The sequence below is a fragment of the Eleutherodactylus coqui genome, chromosome 6 (genome assembly GCF_035609145.1).
Source record: "Eleutherodactylus coqui strain aEleCoq1 chromosome 6, aEleCoq1.hap1, whole genome shotgun sequence".
NCBI classification, from domain to species: domain Eukaryota; kingdom Metazoa; phylum Chordata; class Amphibia; order Anura; family Eleutherodactylidae; genus Eleutherodactylus; species Eleutherodactylus coqui.
In genome coordinates, this window is record NC_089842.1 from 44,033,297 (window position 1) to 44,051,711 (window position 18,415).

General features: G+C 42.8%; 1 protein-coding gene across 1 annotated transcript in view; it reads right to left on the reverse strand.

Annotated features, from left to right (window-relative positions):
- DHRS3 (dehydrogenase/reductase 3) overlaps positions 1-18,015 on the reverse strand; it is a 36,837-nt gene extending 18,822 nt beyond the window's left edge. The window contains exon 1 of the mRNA XM_066606701.1: positions 17,510-18,015. Within this exon, the coding sequence (XP_066462798.1) occupies positions 17,510-17,743 (234 nt within the window). The 5' untranslated portion in view covers positions 17,744-18,015. The remainder of the gene's footprint in view (positions 1-17,509) is intronic.
- Between the last annotated feature and the right edge of the window lie 400 nt (positions 18,016-18,415).

Consider the following 18,415-nt stretch of genomic DNA (forward strand, 5'->3'; position numbering starts at 1 on the left):
TACCCAAAGTGCTCTACTATTGGTTGCTAAAGCATTGGCTGATCGGAAGTATGTCATAGGACATACTAGCGCGTTCGCTCTCATGCAGTCTGTATATAACAGGCAGATACATTGTTGCCTCGGTCGACCGAGATAATCGCTCAGTCTTTCACATTCGCTGTATTAGCGAATGTGAAAGATCAAATGAGCGTTAGTCAAACCGAATGATAAGTGAAAGAGCAAACAACGGTTGCATAAAATGGATGAACGAAAAGTGAAGAATCATCGTTTGTCGTCGGCTCACATTCAGACTGAACAATCATTAGCTTCTGCTCGTTTGAACGATGATAGTTTAGTCTAAAAGCATCTCTAGTTAGTCCAGGTATTAGATGTTTTTTTTTTATCTCAAGCACACCTGACACAACTAATAAAGCCCTTGATTAGTTGCATCAGATGTGTTTGAGACAACACCCGTTTTGTAAAAGACTACTTTTATGAGAGACTGGAATAAGGGAGTTGAATATTTCTGAGACCACAGTAGTCATTGAAAGTAACATTCTGTATTTCAACTGAACTCCACATACCGATGGTTATTTTAGGTTTATGTACTATGGCACTCAATTTATCCTTTATGTTTTTTCTTCACATAATTTTGTGTTTTTAACCCATAAGTCAGATTTTAACATGTATACTAAAATTGAAGGTTGATTGTTATGTTAGTGTAAAACTTATTGACATAAAAAAGTGACATGTCTTGAAATTGAAGAAACTACTTCTTATATTAGTTGTATTGAGCCAATTAAATTATTTTTGATTTTCTTTTTTTTGCTAGGTTTGTACATTCGGCAAATAAACCCGGTTTACAATGGGGGATGAAATAATTTGAATTGCATCTGTATGTGCCTCATTTTCTTCTCCTCAGTGATCCATCTTGGCCAGTCAGCAGTTTACATGACATGTTCTGGTACACTTTACAAGTAGAAGGTTTTTCCATGAGGTTAAAAATATGTCATATAATCACTTTTGGCATTACTAACCAGCCAAAATAGATCCGTGATGGAAGCCACCACATAAGTTCTGGAAGTGGAACCTAATATCGTTGGCAGAAGGAAGGCACCAAGAAAATACTAACTAAAGGCCCTTTTACATGCAACGATTATAGTTAAAAAAAAATCAAAAAATCATTCAAACGAGCGAAAATGAACAATAATCGTTCAGTGTAAATGCAGCCAAAGATCGGACAAATTGGCCACTTCATGCAGGCATAAACTAATCGTTGGCTCATTCACTAATCGCTTGGTTTAAATACCGATAATTCAGTCGTTCTCATTCGCTGTACAAGTGAATGAGAACGACTGAATGCCTCCTTTGAACGAGCCAACGATGTAGCTGCCTATATAAACGACAAATCGGCAGGTCCAACCAGACCCTAACCAAAATGAAATTCACAACACATTATAAAAAGTCATGATAAAACATCTAATCATCCAGATTTGTCTTGGGTCATCCTGAAAGAGGTGAAAATTCTGAACAGCCTGTAAAATAATGATTAAGTTTTGTAGATTTTCAGAACAAACGCAACAGAAGTGAACATGACGAGGCAGCCTCTTCTTAAGACAGTTCAGACATATTGCATATTAAGACTATAGCAGGGGCGTAACTATAGAGGGTGCAGGGAATGCGGTTGCACCCGGACCCAGGAACCTTAGGGGGCCCATAAGGCCTCTCTTCTCCATATAGGGAGCCCAGTACTATGAATAAAGCATTATAGTTGGGGGCCCTGTTACAGGTTTTGCATTGGGGCCCAGAAGCTTCAAGTTATGTCTCTGTGCAGCATGGTTTAGGTATGGGTACAGATGCAGATGGAGGGGGGGCCCCAGCTCACGTTTTGCATCAGGGCCCCTGAGCCTTTATTTACGCCCCCGGACTATAGACCACATCTTCATAAAGAGGTCACCTAAATCCTTCTATCAGAAGAGTATACATGTAATCTTTGATTAATAGATCCAGAATACTTAATAATTAGAACTAGCCATGAGCCGTGTTTTTAGTCTTCCCTTTGGGAAATTAAGATCGCCTCCTATTCGAGAGGGTTTCTTTTAGACTCTGGAGGACCTTGTATAATCACTCCTGGAACCGCTCTTCAGAATTCGATTATACACTCTACAAGTTGTGGCCTACAGCTATAAGCTTTCAACATCTCTTCATACCAACAGCTCCTAAACCAATTCCACATATTGTGTATTATTTTAACATTGAAGGACTGATCTCTACAGTCTTAAATATAATTTCCCCCCCCCCCATATTATAGTATGTGTCACCTTGGTTGGGTTTCTCTATCCAAACCCCAACTGATGACCTAGACAATGGGCTACTACCACTCCATTAACTGTTAGGTTCCCATAGGAGCAAATTGAAGTCTCTAAAAGGTATTTTTATACAGGACGCCTATTAAATACTTAAGTACCCAACAATTACCACTCCTGTACTTTCACACAGGTGAGATGATAGTTCGCTGAATGGAGGCAGAGCGCACCACAGATCTTTTGGCCATTCACCTACATTCAGAGAAAACCAGTAGTAGTTCATTGATGAACAACTGTTTGTTTAAATGGGCTGGTGGGCTAAAAACCTAGAGATTCCCAAGTGAGCAATTTTTTGCTCATTTGCCCTGTTGGGTCCCACGTTTACTTGCAAACAGTTACCCATGATCTTCTGGGTAACTATTGGCTTGGGTAAAAGTACGACCTTGACTAGAAATAGCCAGTTGGTAAGGTTCAGTAATTTACATAACAGCAGGACTCTTTGTTCCTGGCATCAGGAAGTCATTTCACAAGTAAAAATGATGCAAGGATACGAAAAAAACCCAAAATCGGTTAAAAGAGGACAGAAAAAAAAAAGTGTTCATAACAAGAACTCATCAAAGCACGTTGTATGCCAATCAACAAGCCCAATATGACCTAAAATCTAAACACATGGAACCAAAAATCTCTTCACTACAGACAGCAATATATGTATCTATGTTGCATATAGGTCATCTTATTTGATGGCTCAGTGGTCTTATACTACTGCACAGGAACAAAGACGTAATCCAGTTCGTTCCAACCATTCACGTATCGTAACTCCTCTATGAAGTGGTGAACAGTGAGCAAATGGTGGAGACATCTGATGCAATCCAGTTTCCACCTTGGCAACAACTCTGGAATAAGGGTCTGCAAACCCCATAAAGAATTAACCAAAAATGTCTATGGCGAGCGAGATTCACCCAACCTAGAATTTCAGTGGAAAAGTCACATTTCGTTCATGGCTGCATTACAACTGCCTGGCCAATAGCTCAGTTTACATGCCACCCTCTCCAAATGGTCAATCGCTCAGTGCTCCAAGGTTTTAAAATAGACTAGATTTGATTCTTGGAGACAAGGAGCTGGGTTCTGTATGAAGACAGTTCAGACAACATCAAAGGCTGTTAAAGTTCAAGGACTCTTTATAAAACAGTCAGTCAACTCTTCAAATAAGATAAGACTGTAATCTTTGGGTCACAGTGGCCTAACAAAACTCTGAGCTTTTGAAGTCCTTTGAAATGAGTGCAGCTGGATGATAACTTTTTAAAGGGGAGGTAAAGACACAAACAGTCATAAGTCTATCGGTGAAACGAGATATATGTAAACACTGAAAATAAGGGCTAGACTACTGCTTGTGCTGAATTTGGAAGATGCCAATGGGACAACATATTCCAAGTATTTGTTAAAGTGACCCACTGGTCTCTTCGGTTTCAGGAGGCATATTATCTGTTTTTCATCTCTGCTGTCCCTCCAATTTGGGTTGTTTTCAGTTGTTCAAGATGGCCGACATAATCTTCAGACTACCTAATCCTCAAAAAGTGCATTGGTAGTGTAAGACTGCTAATGCACTATAGCTGCTTCTTGGCCAGAGGTGCTCATGTGATCAGCACTGGCCAATCAATAGAGCAGTGCAGTGCGCATTAGGTTGTTAAAAAAATTGCTGAAGCCCTCCTGGATGGCTGAAAACAGGGCCTGAAACCGGAAATAATCTTGTTCTGAATCCGGAGGGTCACTTTAAAGGGTTTTTCCAGGCAACACCCACTGTCAGTACCGGGCTACACTGGGGGCAGAGTGGAAGCTACTGCTCCAACCTCTGTGTAGTGGCCAGCACTTGCAATTGCAGGCGCAGCTCTCAATGTATCCCAGCACTGAAAGCAGGCGCTACTTGGAAAAAACCTTTTTAGTTGCACAATGAAAGATTCAATCTGCTGTTGCAGTAGAATCCACCAAGGGAGCCACTTTTTTAATGATACCGTTGTACCAATGGCCACCCTAATAGAGGTCTATGAAAATGGCGGTCGTGCTTGAGATAGGATGTCTTCTGGGAGCCCAACTCAATCTATCAAATTATAATGTGTATAACGGGTAATGATGTCATAATGGTTTCCTTGTTTCAAGCTCAATAAGCAAATCTTCATTAGCTCTTAAGTCTATTGAATATTTTCACAGGAGGAACCAGAATCTATAATTAACAATAGAACTCATTGGGGTCCATTTTCCTGTAAACTGAATGCTAACTGAAGGGTTATTTTAAGAAACCCTCTTGGAGAGTTCATGGCCAATAACCATTTACAAAGTCTCTACGGCGAGACTCCGCTGAATACTGCTGAGAGGCCATTACTACGGATTCTTGATTACCTATGCCTCCCTTTCTTTGCTGTACTGAAAGCAAGTCACCCACCCACTGACTTTCTTATAATGGAAGCAGAGCTTGTGTGCTCTTGAAGGCGAAGAAGAAAGAAATTAGCAACTGAAAGATGTAGACCTAAAAATAAAAAAAGGGACTTCAAAAGGAATGAAAATCTCTTTTCAACACCAGTACTAAAGAAAAAAAAAAGCAAGGGTGTTAAACCGCTACCCCAGGAGGGTTCCCATAAACTGTGGCAGCAGATGCAGCTCTACTTATGAGGTGCAATTTTTATGGTTGACATTCTGCAGGTTTTTCCAAAAATTCCATGTACTTTGCCACACTTGAAATAACCATCCGTTCTAAATAAAAGCTACAGCATAGTTTATCCTGGACCTCCTGGTTCATGAATAAGATGGAAGAGCTCTAGAGAAGACTGACTTGTACACAGACAGAATAAAGGAAAGAGAACAGAGGGGGAAGGTGAATATCAAGACATTTATACGCCAAGTCAGGGTTTGGGCTGAGGTAGTCATACACACGAATGCTAGATTGTCCGACAACTATGGTGCACTGGTTCATAATAAAAATGCATACTCGGCACAGTTGAGCATGCATAGTTAGAGAGAAGAATAAGCGGTTGCCATACTCCTCTAGAAATAAAACATTAGGCATGTAAAAGCCCAACTTGCCACAACCTCCATGACATCTCCCATCGACACAGTCTCTGAGGAACAGTCTCCATAAGCATTAGGTCATCAGACAACTGTCAAAAATTTAGCAACTTCAGCTGACTTTTGTTTATGGCTTTTCTAAAAAAGATTTCTTCATGACTTTTACTATTAATGGCCCATCCTTAGGATGAATCATTAATAGTAGATCATTGGGGAGTCCTCCAATTGGGATTTATCCTGGATCAGCTAAACTACATTGGCCCGGTTCAGTAGGGCAGGCACAGCTCCCATTGAACGTAATAGGAGCAGTGCCTGCAGTACCAAACCGGGCTGCTGTAGCATGGGAAATGCTATCTGCAATGATGGCGGTAACGGCAATCAACTGATCCAGGGGGGAATCCTGAGTGGTGAATCTCCATCGATCAACTATTGATGACCTATCCTGAAGATAGGTCAACATCAAATGTCCTAGGGAACCCCTTCAAGAGACTAAAATATATATATAATGCAACAAACACTGGTGGACAACCAGAGTGCTAAAATATAACTAATCCTTCGACAGAATGCTTCACCTTATGGGACTGTCACCTGGATACACAAAGATAGATTACATAAGACTATGTAGAAGGCCAACAAATATATCACAGGCTATAATTATGGTAAAGAAAAAAAAAAGTTACATAATCTGACTTCAAGCCAAAAGAGAAACCCAGGTCACAAATCTGTGTTGATATGAGAGCAAGGGCTGCCCCGAAGAGTTCACTCTAGTTCATATTGCACCCACTGGCATTTAGAAAGCCATTTCATGACTAATGCCCGTAATGGTATTTTTATAGACAAATAGCCTGGCTTCAGTACTTGATAATTCAAACTCAATTTACTGTGAAAAAAAAAGAAAAAAAAATCAATAGGATCCATAAATTACTGCAGAGCTCGAAGTGCCTGTCCGGGCGGAATGAATTGTGTAATGCTGGATCATCATCAAAAATGGAAGTCTTGACTCCTTGACAGAATTGAGCATCCTTTTCCTCCAGAAGGGGACAAACAGAGGGGGATGCATTCTCATCCTTGTTATCTTAAATTGAAGACAATTATCTGCAATTTTCCGAATATTTGCTGTGTAATAGGAGTACAAGGACAAGAAAGGAAGTTAGGAAAACGTTCAACAACGTCGAGGCCTCCAGGGGGACGTCCATGAAACGTTTTGTCAGTAACAATTACCCATGACCATAGGAGAAAAAAAAAAATAAGAGCTGGGAGGAAATGAAGCTTAGGAATAATAGTAAACTGAGGCCTGCAATTGTCAAATACCATTTACTAATGATCTGCGGTTTTCAAAAAGCTAAAGAGGTGGTTGGATGTCAAAAATTATGGAGCCTGAAACTCTGTAGAGGTTTGGGTTAGTACCCTACTTACAGGTCTTGCATCCTGGACTTCTTTTGCCAAAATTGGAATTGGATCCAAAAAAGGGAGACAACAGAATTTTTTAAAACTTTTTCAAAATTGGCCCTTTAATAGGAGGAGAAACAAAAGACCTCAAGCAACTGTATTGCAGCTCTGAGTGATACGCTGTTTTGGTAGCTCCAATTCACCTCAACGAGGGCTATGGAAAAAGTGCTAGGCTTTAACTCTTGGCCGTTTCTGTAGGCTCCGGCTGGGTAACCGGTAACTATAGTAGCAGTTTCCCCATCTTGGCTATGAAAAGCTGAATTAGAAATACCTCTTTAAAACCCAACTTAATCTTACCAATCTTCTATGGCCGTCTTACATCATTTCTTCATTCAGAACTCATCTGATTACCCTTTGACCGCGTTTTATCTATACTTCTTGACATTAGCCATCAGAGTGATAGACTGGTTAACGATGTATATGAAAGGATGTTTTTTCAGGTTTTCAGAAATGCAAGATGTAGTTTTTAGAAGAACATTCAAGATTACAACATAATTTTCGCAGACAAGGCTGTGAACTAAAGGTCAACTGTCTGCATACTGCGGTCAACATAACTTGTGTGGGTTTCATTAGCAGGGTAACAGTAGTAAAGATTCATTTCCATGTTCCTGTACTGGAGCAAGAAAATAGATCTCTGAATAACTGTGATAAAGGATTGACGTTATCCTTGTTAATGCCTACCCCAAGTTACGAATTTAACCATCTCTCACCAGACGTTTCAGAGGGACAGTGGGAAAGGTCAGCCAAGAGCTACCAGTCCAGTATACATTTATGTAATATGCTTCTAAGGTCAATGTAGGCATATGCCGTTCTTCATAGGTATACATTTGAAAAACCTCCTCAAGTACACATCGTCTGGAAGGCTCGATGTTCTCAACAAAGACCAAAATGACCCAATTAATTCCAGGTGGAAAAATGCTGTCTCGGAATGGCAATTAAGCTACTCTCAGGCACAAAAACTCCAGGGCCAATCGATGATTTTGGAGTGCAAGAACTCAGGAAACCTATTAAAGCACTGGAAGAACAAAAACTTCATTCAGATGTTGGCCTTGTTAGATTTTAACCCAGCGCCTAAAGGTAACCACAATGCTTGACCACCGAGTCACCTTTGTGTCAAGTTATGTTGATCACCCAGATCTTGCCTTCAAAGTTTCTTCTATTATTACTTTTTCTTCAGAGTCCCCGACTAAAGATTGCAAAATACTCCAACTTAGAGGTAGGCTCCATGTGTTCACCAGCTTAAAATAACTTTGGTAGCTGCGAAGACAGACCGTTTGTGACCCACTGAGAAAAGTACATTTACGAGGATGACAGGTTAGATTTCACACGTTCAGTTCCCAAACCTTCATAGAAGTGCAGCTAAAAATGACACTTGGCACAGGAGACAAGAAAGTGACATGCTGCAGCTAAGGAACACTTTAAGCCTTGTGCTACAATTCATTAGTAAGAGAAGAAAATCTCAATGGATTCACAAGATCACAACAACTGAGTTTCAAATAATTGCCTCCACATGTGGTTAACTCGAACAATGCCCCTTTATGCCAGTGTGAAGTTCCAGGGACTGCAGTTTCCTACATGTGAAATGAGAGGTATACTTGTCCATAAAACATGTTCCAGTCATTCTACTGCAAAGGATCCTTCTGTAAAGCTCGAAAGGGAACAAGATTTATAACAAATAGAATCCGCTTTATTTACAACATGGGTTGGCGTCGTTCTTGCCCAACACTTCGGATGATAAATCATCAGTATGACCTGGGAAAGATTTTTTTTCTTCAGTTGACAAAGAAAGAAGCCCATGAGAAAGTCTAAGCTCTCAAGTTGAGGAACCACTTGAATGAGAGGTCCTCTGTTCTTGAGTTTTAGGGCAAGCTCAAGATTTGGGAGGTCAATAGCACCTCACAAGAACAGTTGGCAAAGGTAGCTGAGAGGATTCAGCACACTGAGAACAGCAGTTGAATGGCCAAATGCATCATGATGCAAACAACGAAGAAGAAGAATTCAGCCGGACATACACATGAAACAAGTTTTCAGAACCCTCCATTCTCAAGGGAGCGGCTGACAGCTATTTCATGTCTGTGCATGGCTGGCTTAATATCTTTTGTTACCCACCAGAGACATTTGAGTATCTGTAAAACCAACCAAGATTGTATGGTTTTGCCAACCAATATCTCACATCTATGTCATCTTCAGGCTTGTGTTATATGGAACTTTAGCCACACCATTCCTGCCGACAGACATTGGTTTTTACTTCCCGGAAGATTTAGTGTTGGTGCTGAAAGCAATGTTCGAAAGTTCTAAAAAGCTGCATCATCTGGCGAGTCTTCCCGCTGCAGCAGTATTCATGCAAAAGGGGTGTTATTAGTGACCTGTATATTAAGTTTAATTTACAGAGAGTGTTTTGATACCTATAACAACTGGTGAACCTTCAAAAAAACGGAGCAAGAAGGCAACATCTTTATTGTCATAAAGCCACCATTAAACACGTTTCGAGGCACAATGCCTCTTCTTCAGTAGTACTGGGATAAGATACAGCTGTGGTGGAACAATATGCTTACCCTGGAGGCTAATATTGCACACTGGCTATTGAGGAACCGCTTGCGACTTGCTTCTTTGGTCGGCTGGAAGCACTACTTTAGAGGTTTTGTGCCTTGAAAATGCATTCAGTTCTGCTTAATCACAATAAAAGAATTCTAATTGTAGAACCTTTATTCTGTTGTCCATAGATGACTACGGGGGCGGCCATCTTTCCTGAGCTAGATTTAACAGCATTTAGAGCAGGCCTGCAAATATAAGGCCTCATGTCCACTAGAAAAATACAATCCGCGCAGAATCTTCCACGGATTTCCGCGGCGGATTCCGCGCAGATTTGCTTTAAATGGTATTTTTTTGCATGCAGATATCTGCACACATTGCTTTCTATGTAATAGCAACGTTGCCGATCTGCGCGGAATCCACGGCAGAATGGAGCATGTCGTGTTTTTTCTCCCGCGTGTGAAAAACGCAATTCTTTAAAAATGCCAACCGCGGGTGCAAAAATCAATTTAATGGACCACGGATGGCCAATGATTCCCTATGTGCAAAGTCCGCTTCAGATTACGCGGCAGAAATCCGCAGCGGAATCCACAATTCCATTTAGCTAGTGGACATGAGGCCTAAGGCCCAATGATGGATTTCTGGTAGCCCAGGATGCCTGGCATTTCGCAATCGGCATACTGTTGCGGCCACGTCCTCTTCGGCTACCATGACTTATGCTATCAGATAAAGGTAGCTGCAGCGCAAGTCAGGATCTCATGCAGCCTTGCATGATAGCAGTGCAAAAAAAAAAAAAAAAATAGGACTGGGATTTCAGGGTCCCAACGCAGGCGGCACAATGATGTTATTCTATTGCATTGCCAGTGCCAGGCCAGAAGAGGCCTCCAGGCTCGGCATGCTTAAGTATAATATTTTTTTTCTTATTTAGGAGTAGTATTATAAAAGAGCAATAATTACTTTAGAGGCATCTGCACGCACTCTTTCTAGTAAGATGGAAATTTACTAATATGGGGACACTATGACCATTAAGTGGACACTTGATTAACTGCACATAATGGTAAGAAAACTTGCAAATGTGTTTAACAGGTTTTTAAAGGGTATTGATTACTTTCATTATCTCTACTTACAAAGTGAGCCTCAAAAAGTCTGCCCATTTTTAATTTGAGCTCCTACGTACTTCCACGTTGTGCAGGGCTGATTTAGAGCATTTAGAGGATGCTTTACAGCAGTTTCATAGGCCATTTGCACAATGGACATGAGAGGACCCATTGACTTCTATGGAGACTGTTCTAGGCATGTTCTGTGACCTGTGCAGGAGTCATATTGCATGGAGGGTAGTAGATGGTCACAGCTTGTACCTCTTGTGAATGGTGGATCCTGTGTTATCTACATATAGGTGTTACCTCTCAGTGTAATCCTGCCTGTGATGTTAGTGAGATGATGGCTGCAAAGCTTTCTCTTCAGATCAGGAAGTGACAGACTAGTATTAGGCTCTGTGGTCAGTGTGAGAAAGGCAGGATTTGCTTTAATATAGATTGTGACTAAAAATTAAAAATTCTTTAATATGTGTAATACAAAAAATGTGATTTTTAGAATAGGTCATATTCTGATGACACATTCCCTTTAAAGGGGTTGTTCAGTTGTAAACTATTGATGGTCTATACTTAGGATAAGCTACTAATGGTAGATCAGTGCTGCTACTTGGGATCCTGCTGATCAGTTGTTCTCTGGGCTGGTGCACTCATACACCGGATTAATTTCTGCAGTGGCCAGGATTGGGATTACAGGCCATTCATATCAATAGAAACTTTTCCTGTAATACCAAGCATGGCCACTGCAGTGGGAACAGAGCTGTTTGCGTCGCACAGAAACCACTTCAGTGCATGAGTGCACCAGCACGGCACACCCCTACTGATTTACTATCGATGGGCTATTCTGCAAATGGGCCATCAATAGTTCACAACTGGACACCCCTCTTTAAGGCAGTGCCTTTTACACAATCATATTTGGAGGTCCATGTTGCCACTGTATATTTTTGCGTAAAGTAAACAGTTCCATTCTGCCCTCTGCTGGTATACAGAATGTTCGAGACCACAAACTAAGCCATTTGAATCAGTCACATTGAGGGTGAACACCCACTGGCGTTTTTTTTCTCCACTGCGCTGCGAGAGTAAAGGTAAAGTCTCGCAGTGCGAGAAAAAAAAACGGCATCACACCGCGATATCGCCAGTCTTTGACAGCTGTGGCAGAAGTCCGCGGCATTCTATCCCATTGCTTTCTGCCAAGCCCCGCAGTATGATTATCGGGGAAGGGCTTGAAATTCTAGGGGAAGGGCTTGAATAGCTAAGATATTGCTATTCATGAATGAATAGCTAAGGGCTATCTGTCATTGGCTGAGTGCTCAGCCAATAGCTAAGCACTAGCTGCTATTGGCTGAGCCCTCAGCCAATCAGCACAGCCCTTTCAGGAGGCAGGGATTTTTAAATCCCCGCCTGCTGAAAGAGCTTAACAGCAGTGCAGGGGAGCCAGCCAGAGGACGCATCTGAGCGCCAGAGGTGAGTAATTTTTAAAAATATATTTTTTTTTACCACTTATTGATGATTATCGGGGAAGGGCTTATATTTCAAGCCCTTCCCCGATAATCATACTGCGGGGCTTAGCAGAAAGCAATGGGATAGAATGCCGCGGACTTCTGCCACAGCTGTGGCAGAAGTCTGCGGCATTCTCCCTATGTTTTCAATGGGGCTAGCGCTGCTGCCGCTGGCCCCATTGAAAGCACTAGCGATATGCCGGTTCTATTCCGGCGTCTTTCTTGCACTGCGAGCGGAGAGTCTTCTCACGCTCTCGCAGGGCAAGAAAGAAAATATCGCCAGTGAGGGTCCACCCTGAGACTTCACACAAGTAAGTTATGAGACACAAAAAGTTGTGGTCTCATGAATCAAGAAGCTACCTTTAAAGCCCATTGAAAAACTCCTTCCTGAAACAGCATATACCTTTAGGAGGACTGTAGTGAATTAGGGAAGTGATACATATGCAATCCCCCTAATATATAGCCAACATTGAAATGACACAAGCAGCATTCTGGTAATACAGTAGAGTGCTATGGCAGGAGGCTCCAGCAGGGGAATGGATACATATGCAATCTCATCTGCTACACTATAACATATTGAAGAATACTATGTACTGCAAACATTTACAAAAATCACCCAACCAAATGCTGACATGACATCACCTAGTGACAGAAGGCCCCCCAACTAGAGTAAGTGCCAAGAACTGGACCACTGCCAACGCACCGAGAGCTTACACTGTAGTTACATTAAAGGCCATTCAAAAGTAGCTTCTGAAGCTCATAAACCAGACATGATATAAACACAGAGCGCTGTCCACTTGAGTCACTGCTTATGAAGGAGAAAGATGACAGCCATATGGCGCACACTCATACAATGGACTGCAGCATGTGGCTGTCATCAATAAAACCGCAACCTTCAGCACTTCATGTCATCTCCAAAATGTCAGGACTTGCTGGAAGTTGCTGTTCCTCAAAAGCTCACAGGCCACTGCAATAAGAGTGCAAGACTCTAAAGCCTTGGCCTCCAACCTGTGGCTCAAAATAGTGATAAAACTACAACTCCCAGCACTCTCCTCACTCACTCACCTTCTAGGTGGTCTCCCTAAGGAGAAAAGATAGAGTTCCTGGCCCAAATCACAGGCCTCTCGCTAGCCAAGCCAGGAACCTACTGCACACTGCTGAGGGGCAAACACCCCGAAACAGAAGCCTGTGTATGGATTCTGGCTTTGCTTTCAATACCCAGTCATTGTTACAACTCCCTACATTGACTTGCAGGAATGCTGCCTTCCAATAGGAGGCACTGCAGAGGTATTGTTCCATCTCCCTTATTTGCATATTACCCACAGGAGCATGAATGGCCTTATTAGTCTCCTCACTCACTGTCTATGTGCTCTCCCTAAGGCTGGGTTCACACGGGGCGGATTCCCGGCAGAAATCTCACGGTTTGGCCGCAGTGAAAAAACGCGAGATTTCCGCCGGGAGAAGCGCTGCTTCAAAACCGGCGGCACTTAGCAAACCCTCACCGTGAAATCATACAGTACCACTCAGTGGTGGTTTGGTTAGACCTTTCATTCTAAAGTACAAGGTAGATGCCCTCCAGCTTGCTGGAGTTTTCTTCCTGCTCTGATGATCGGTGATAAGTGGAGTAATAAGGGCTGCTAACAAGAGAATGGTATGGTGTGGATATCCCCGTTAATGCAGTAATAAAATAGAACATATGATCATAGCTTTAGTTCTGTCCAAATTACATGTCAAAAACACTAATGGGGACTCGGTATTTGAGACTTTGACCAATGCCCTGGACAAAAGGTGATATACATGTAAGGTAAATGCCCTAATCTCAAAGAGTGTTAGCTGCTGGTTCAAAATGAAGCATACTTTTTAATCGACTTTTCAAGTCAGCACATGCCAACAGGTCACGCCAGAGCCTCAGCTCTCTGACACCAACTAACGCTAAGATGACCTTTGGGCACTCAACATACTAGACCGGCAGCACCTATTCTGTATGGTTTTTACACCATCCTTCAGAATAAGGCACCTCAAGGATGCTCTGCCCAGCTATCACCTTTCCTTCATACTTAAAGGGGTTGTTCAGCACCATGCCTGCCCAATGGTTGGGTCTAGTATTGTAGCTCCACAAACAGACCAAAGTGGAAATGCTGGACTACAGGTGGGTAAAAACTGCCCTATTACTAACCACCACCCTCACAAAAATGTAAAACCCATCACATTGTTAAAAACGCAATATTCCAACAAGCAAAAGTAAAATTGCTGCAAAATTGTTTTATTTTTTATTTATCCTCGCTGAAATCTCAACCAGGAGAGTAACAGCAGTCGCTACAGGCCTCTTCACATCAATGTTGGACGCTCGAAGCTGTTAAAATCTAGGAAGAACTGGCTCTGCATGCAGTGCTATTGTGTCCTGTAAAATACTGGTCGGAAGCCGAACGGACCCCATTATAGTCATTGGGCGCCATTCCTTTCCAACATACGATGGATTCATTCAGCCAGTGGATTACATTTTCTTGCTCTCAAAACAGAGAAGCAAAAATGGAACCAACACATTGCCGAGGTGAACAAAGTCTAATGTGATTTGACTTATACTTGTGGGAGTAGGCATATATTATATATAAAAATTTTACACACACACACACTAATAAAAAGAGTTATATTTTAGTGAGGGTGGAGGTTACCAATGAGGCCCTCTCATTTTGCAAAGAGCAATTTGTTAATTTACACCTTAGGACTCATTCACATGGGCATGTATATAACGCTGCACATTATGCAGTGCTGAATCCCCATTGATTTGCATTGGGATACCTGGCCGCCAAGGACCACAATGGCTTGATACTGTCAACGCTGATACTGACATGGATATCAGCCAACTGAAAGAAGCAATGCAAAACATGGAGGGAGCTCGCCTTTAGGCTGGGTTCTCACAGGGCGGATTCTCGGTGGAAATCTTGCGGTTTGGCCGCAGCGAAAAACCCATGAGATTTCCGCCAGGAGAACCGCTGCTGCAAAACCCGCGGCTGCTTTGCAGCGGCCCGGCCGCTCGCTCTTCCGCTGCAGCCGGCGCTCTTATAGAGGAGAGCGCGGCCGCAGCGGGGAAAAAAAATAAAAAATGGACATGCTGCGGTCGGCAAATCCAGCTTAGCTGAAGCGGATTTGCTGTCCCGTATGGACGAGATTTCTGAGAAATCTCGTCCACATGGCTGGCTAATCCTGGGATTAGCGGCCGCATGCGGATTTGCCGCGGCGAAATTCCGCACGGGATTTCCGCGACAAATCCGCCCCGTGTGAACCCAATACACAGTGTTTCGGTCCTTGAAAACGCTGTGACCGAAAACTGCATAGACCTGTGTGAATGAGCCCTTAATCCTATAGCTCAGCTGTACTGAAGTGAATGAGGCTAAATTGCACGTAAACTGTGAGCAACTGCGGCGCTGTTTTTGGAAGACAGCAGTCATGCTTTTCTCATTTGAGACAAACCAAATTTTTGGAGAGGTCAGACTGCTTTTAGAAGTCTGCTTCAGACTGACCATGATCTAGTTACAGTTTAACCCGTAAGGCCTTACTTTAAGGTCATTTACACCGTCTCACCATGATTAGGAGGCTCGCTATGCTTTCTGTATGACCAATAATCACTGTGTAAATAGGCCTTTACGACGTCCTACTAACATCCACACCCTACAGAAAGTTCCTCGAGTATTAACGCCAAGAGAAGGACAAACTACTTTTACGTGGACATTGGCAAGCCTGGCATCCGGAGTCTGTTTACCGGGCACTTAAGAGTAATGCACGTTGCCACAAGGCCTCTCATACAGGAAAACCATAATGAATGAATGATAGAAGGAAGTGACAGCCTGTCCAGGGTTGCGCTATCCTTTTAAATACTGGGTTCTCCTGTCTGCCAAGATGTAACGTTCCGCCCAGATCTATTTCTAGAAAGGATCATGAGGTTGAACCACCTGACTGCAACAAGCGGGCGGCTTATTCTCAGGACATAAAGTTATAAACCCAACATTTGTGTCCTCAATGTGGACCTTAGACCGGCTCCTCTCACAACACATTAACAGGGTCAGGACTTGGAGTGACTCAGTGCTGCTCTGTAATGTGCCCTGAAGACTCCATGCAATTTGGGGCATTTCCAAATGACCTCAGCTTTCAGTCACCTCTCCTGTCTAAACCTTGACGCCACTTAAGACAGGCAAAGAAGGTGCAAGTGATCTCAGACCGTCTTGGCTTCTCTTCAACTATCCAAGTATACACACAACACTCAAGAACAAAATAACCTATAAGCTGCCAGACAAGTCTGCTAGCTCTGCTACAGGGTTGGGGTCATTCGCAGTCAGTCAATCAATGGCTTATACAAAGTCTACAAAGAAGCAAATGTAAAAAAGGGAACTGGTTGCAGCTTGCAGATGCCAGGAGTGAAGTTGGCAGTAGATGACCAGTGGGAAGAAGTAAAAGATATACATTGTATAGAGGTTTATAAATAAAATACAATAATCCAAATAGAATAATAATAATATCCACTTCATGATTACTAATAGTGAATAGAATGTTTAACCCCATACAGTGTCTTAGGCGCCCTACTAACTTGGGGTGCATAGTAAAAACTGTCTGCAATAAAATGCATTCTACCCCAGCAGTTCATGCCAATGTGCCTTCTACCTAGGTTATGCCAGTTTGGGTATACACAAACATGGGTGTTGACTATATGAAGTAGATCCTCCCAGTGTTATAGTCCTATAATGATGCCAATCTCAGAATGAACAGTAAGTAAATGAAGCATAGACTGCCATGCAAATAGACGGCATGTCATGCCATGTCAATATTGTATATACTGAAAACACGCCAATGCCAGTCTGGGTATGCATTAGGGCTCCTTCACAGAGGTGGATACAATACTCTGCGTTTCTGCTGCAATCTTTAAAAAAAAAAAAAAAAACAATTTTGCACGCAAAAACAAACAAAAAAAAAAAAGCAAGAAAGCCCAATTGATGTAACATTTTTTTTAACCACCATCTCCTGCCACTACACATCCAAACGCATGCAGATATGTATTTACTGGGTTTGATCCAATAGACTTGAATAGGCGATTTTGGTATATGATGAAATTGGACATGCTGCGATTTTTTTTTTTACATTCGTAAAACGCACGTCTGAATAACCTAATGCAAATGAATGTCTGAATTATGCTATGTGAATGAGCCCTGCTAAACGCTACAAATTGTACAACTTAGTGGCAGCTACTACCATTGCTTTCTGCAAGTCACGGCAATACCAATGCACTAAAATAAAAGTGGTGCCATGGGAATAGTAGCAACTTCTATTGAAGAATCTTCCAAAGAAATGCATTTTATTAAAACATATGCCAGCCTGATTATGCTTTCCATTAAGTGGGTGGTGCACAGACTATGTATCCCCATGCCAATACTACATGACCTTAAACCCACTTATTAATAATGCCAGAGAGGGTTACTAAGTCTTCTTATGCCAGAGCTTCTAGTACCAGTATATTAGAAGAGGGTATCAACTGGGCAGCAAGTCACTGCTTCCTGAAATGCCATAACCTTATGCCAATCTGGACAGTACAAGTGGGCACACTTACCTTCTTAGCTCCTTGCTTGGCAAACTCCTTAGCTAAGTGCCTCCCTATGCCCCTGCCCCCGCCGGTGATGAGCACAGTATCCCCCCGCAAGTCTCTTTGTCGGGGGGGCACTACCAGGCAAAGGGCAGCTTTGAGCACACAGAAGACCATCTGCACCGGCAAAAGTAGCAGCTTGCCCAGGCACCTCCAATCCATGCTGATGCCTCCTTGCCAGTCTCTTGCAAACTTTACCATCCACTTGTAGAAGTCGTCAGCTGTGCCACATCCACTGCGATGACAGCAGTGCCCTAGAGAGGAGTGCCAGGCTGCAGCCAGCTGATCATCATTGATGCACAGTCAGTGCAATGCCCTGCGCTGGGCAGCAGCTGGGAACTTTGTGTATTGCCGGCCGCCGCTCTCTGCTTGCTTGCACAGGGCTGGAGCAGGCAGCTTTTATACCCCATTAAGCCTGATTGACGGATAAAGTGTTGGGGATGTCTCACTACTGTTTGTGAGAGCGGCTGTTGCTTGTAGTTGGTCCCCTCCCCCCTGAGCACAACACAGGAGACACACTCCTTCCTCCCTGCCTTCTCTCCACCCTCCCTTAGGGCTGTCTGCATGAAAGGACTTGCTAGAAGCCACGTTTAGTTAGCAGCTGGGACTCAGACCTGTCTCATCTGAGGTGCAGATGGAGCAAAGCTGAAGGGCTAAACAAGATTTCCTTCTCAAATCCAAAATTTTGCATCGTCCCCTATGCATCAGTTCCTGGGAAAGCTGGGTGATAACCAATATGACCCCCCCCCTTACTGATCCAGCATGGGTTGTCAACTATGATGCACTTATAGTAGAGATACTTTGCTCAAAACAGCTGGATAACAGGGCTGCTAATTGAGCGGGGTATATAGCAAGTCCATTCCTGCGGACAGC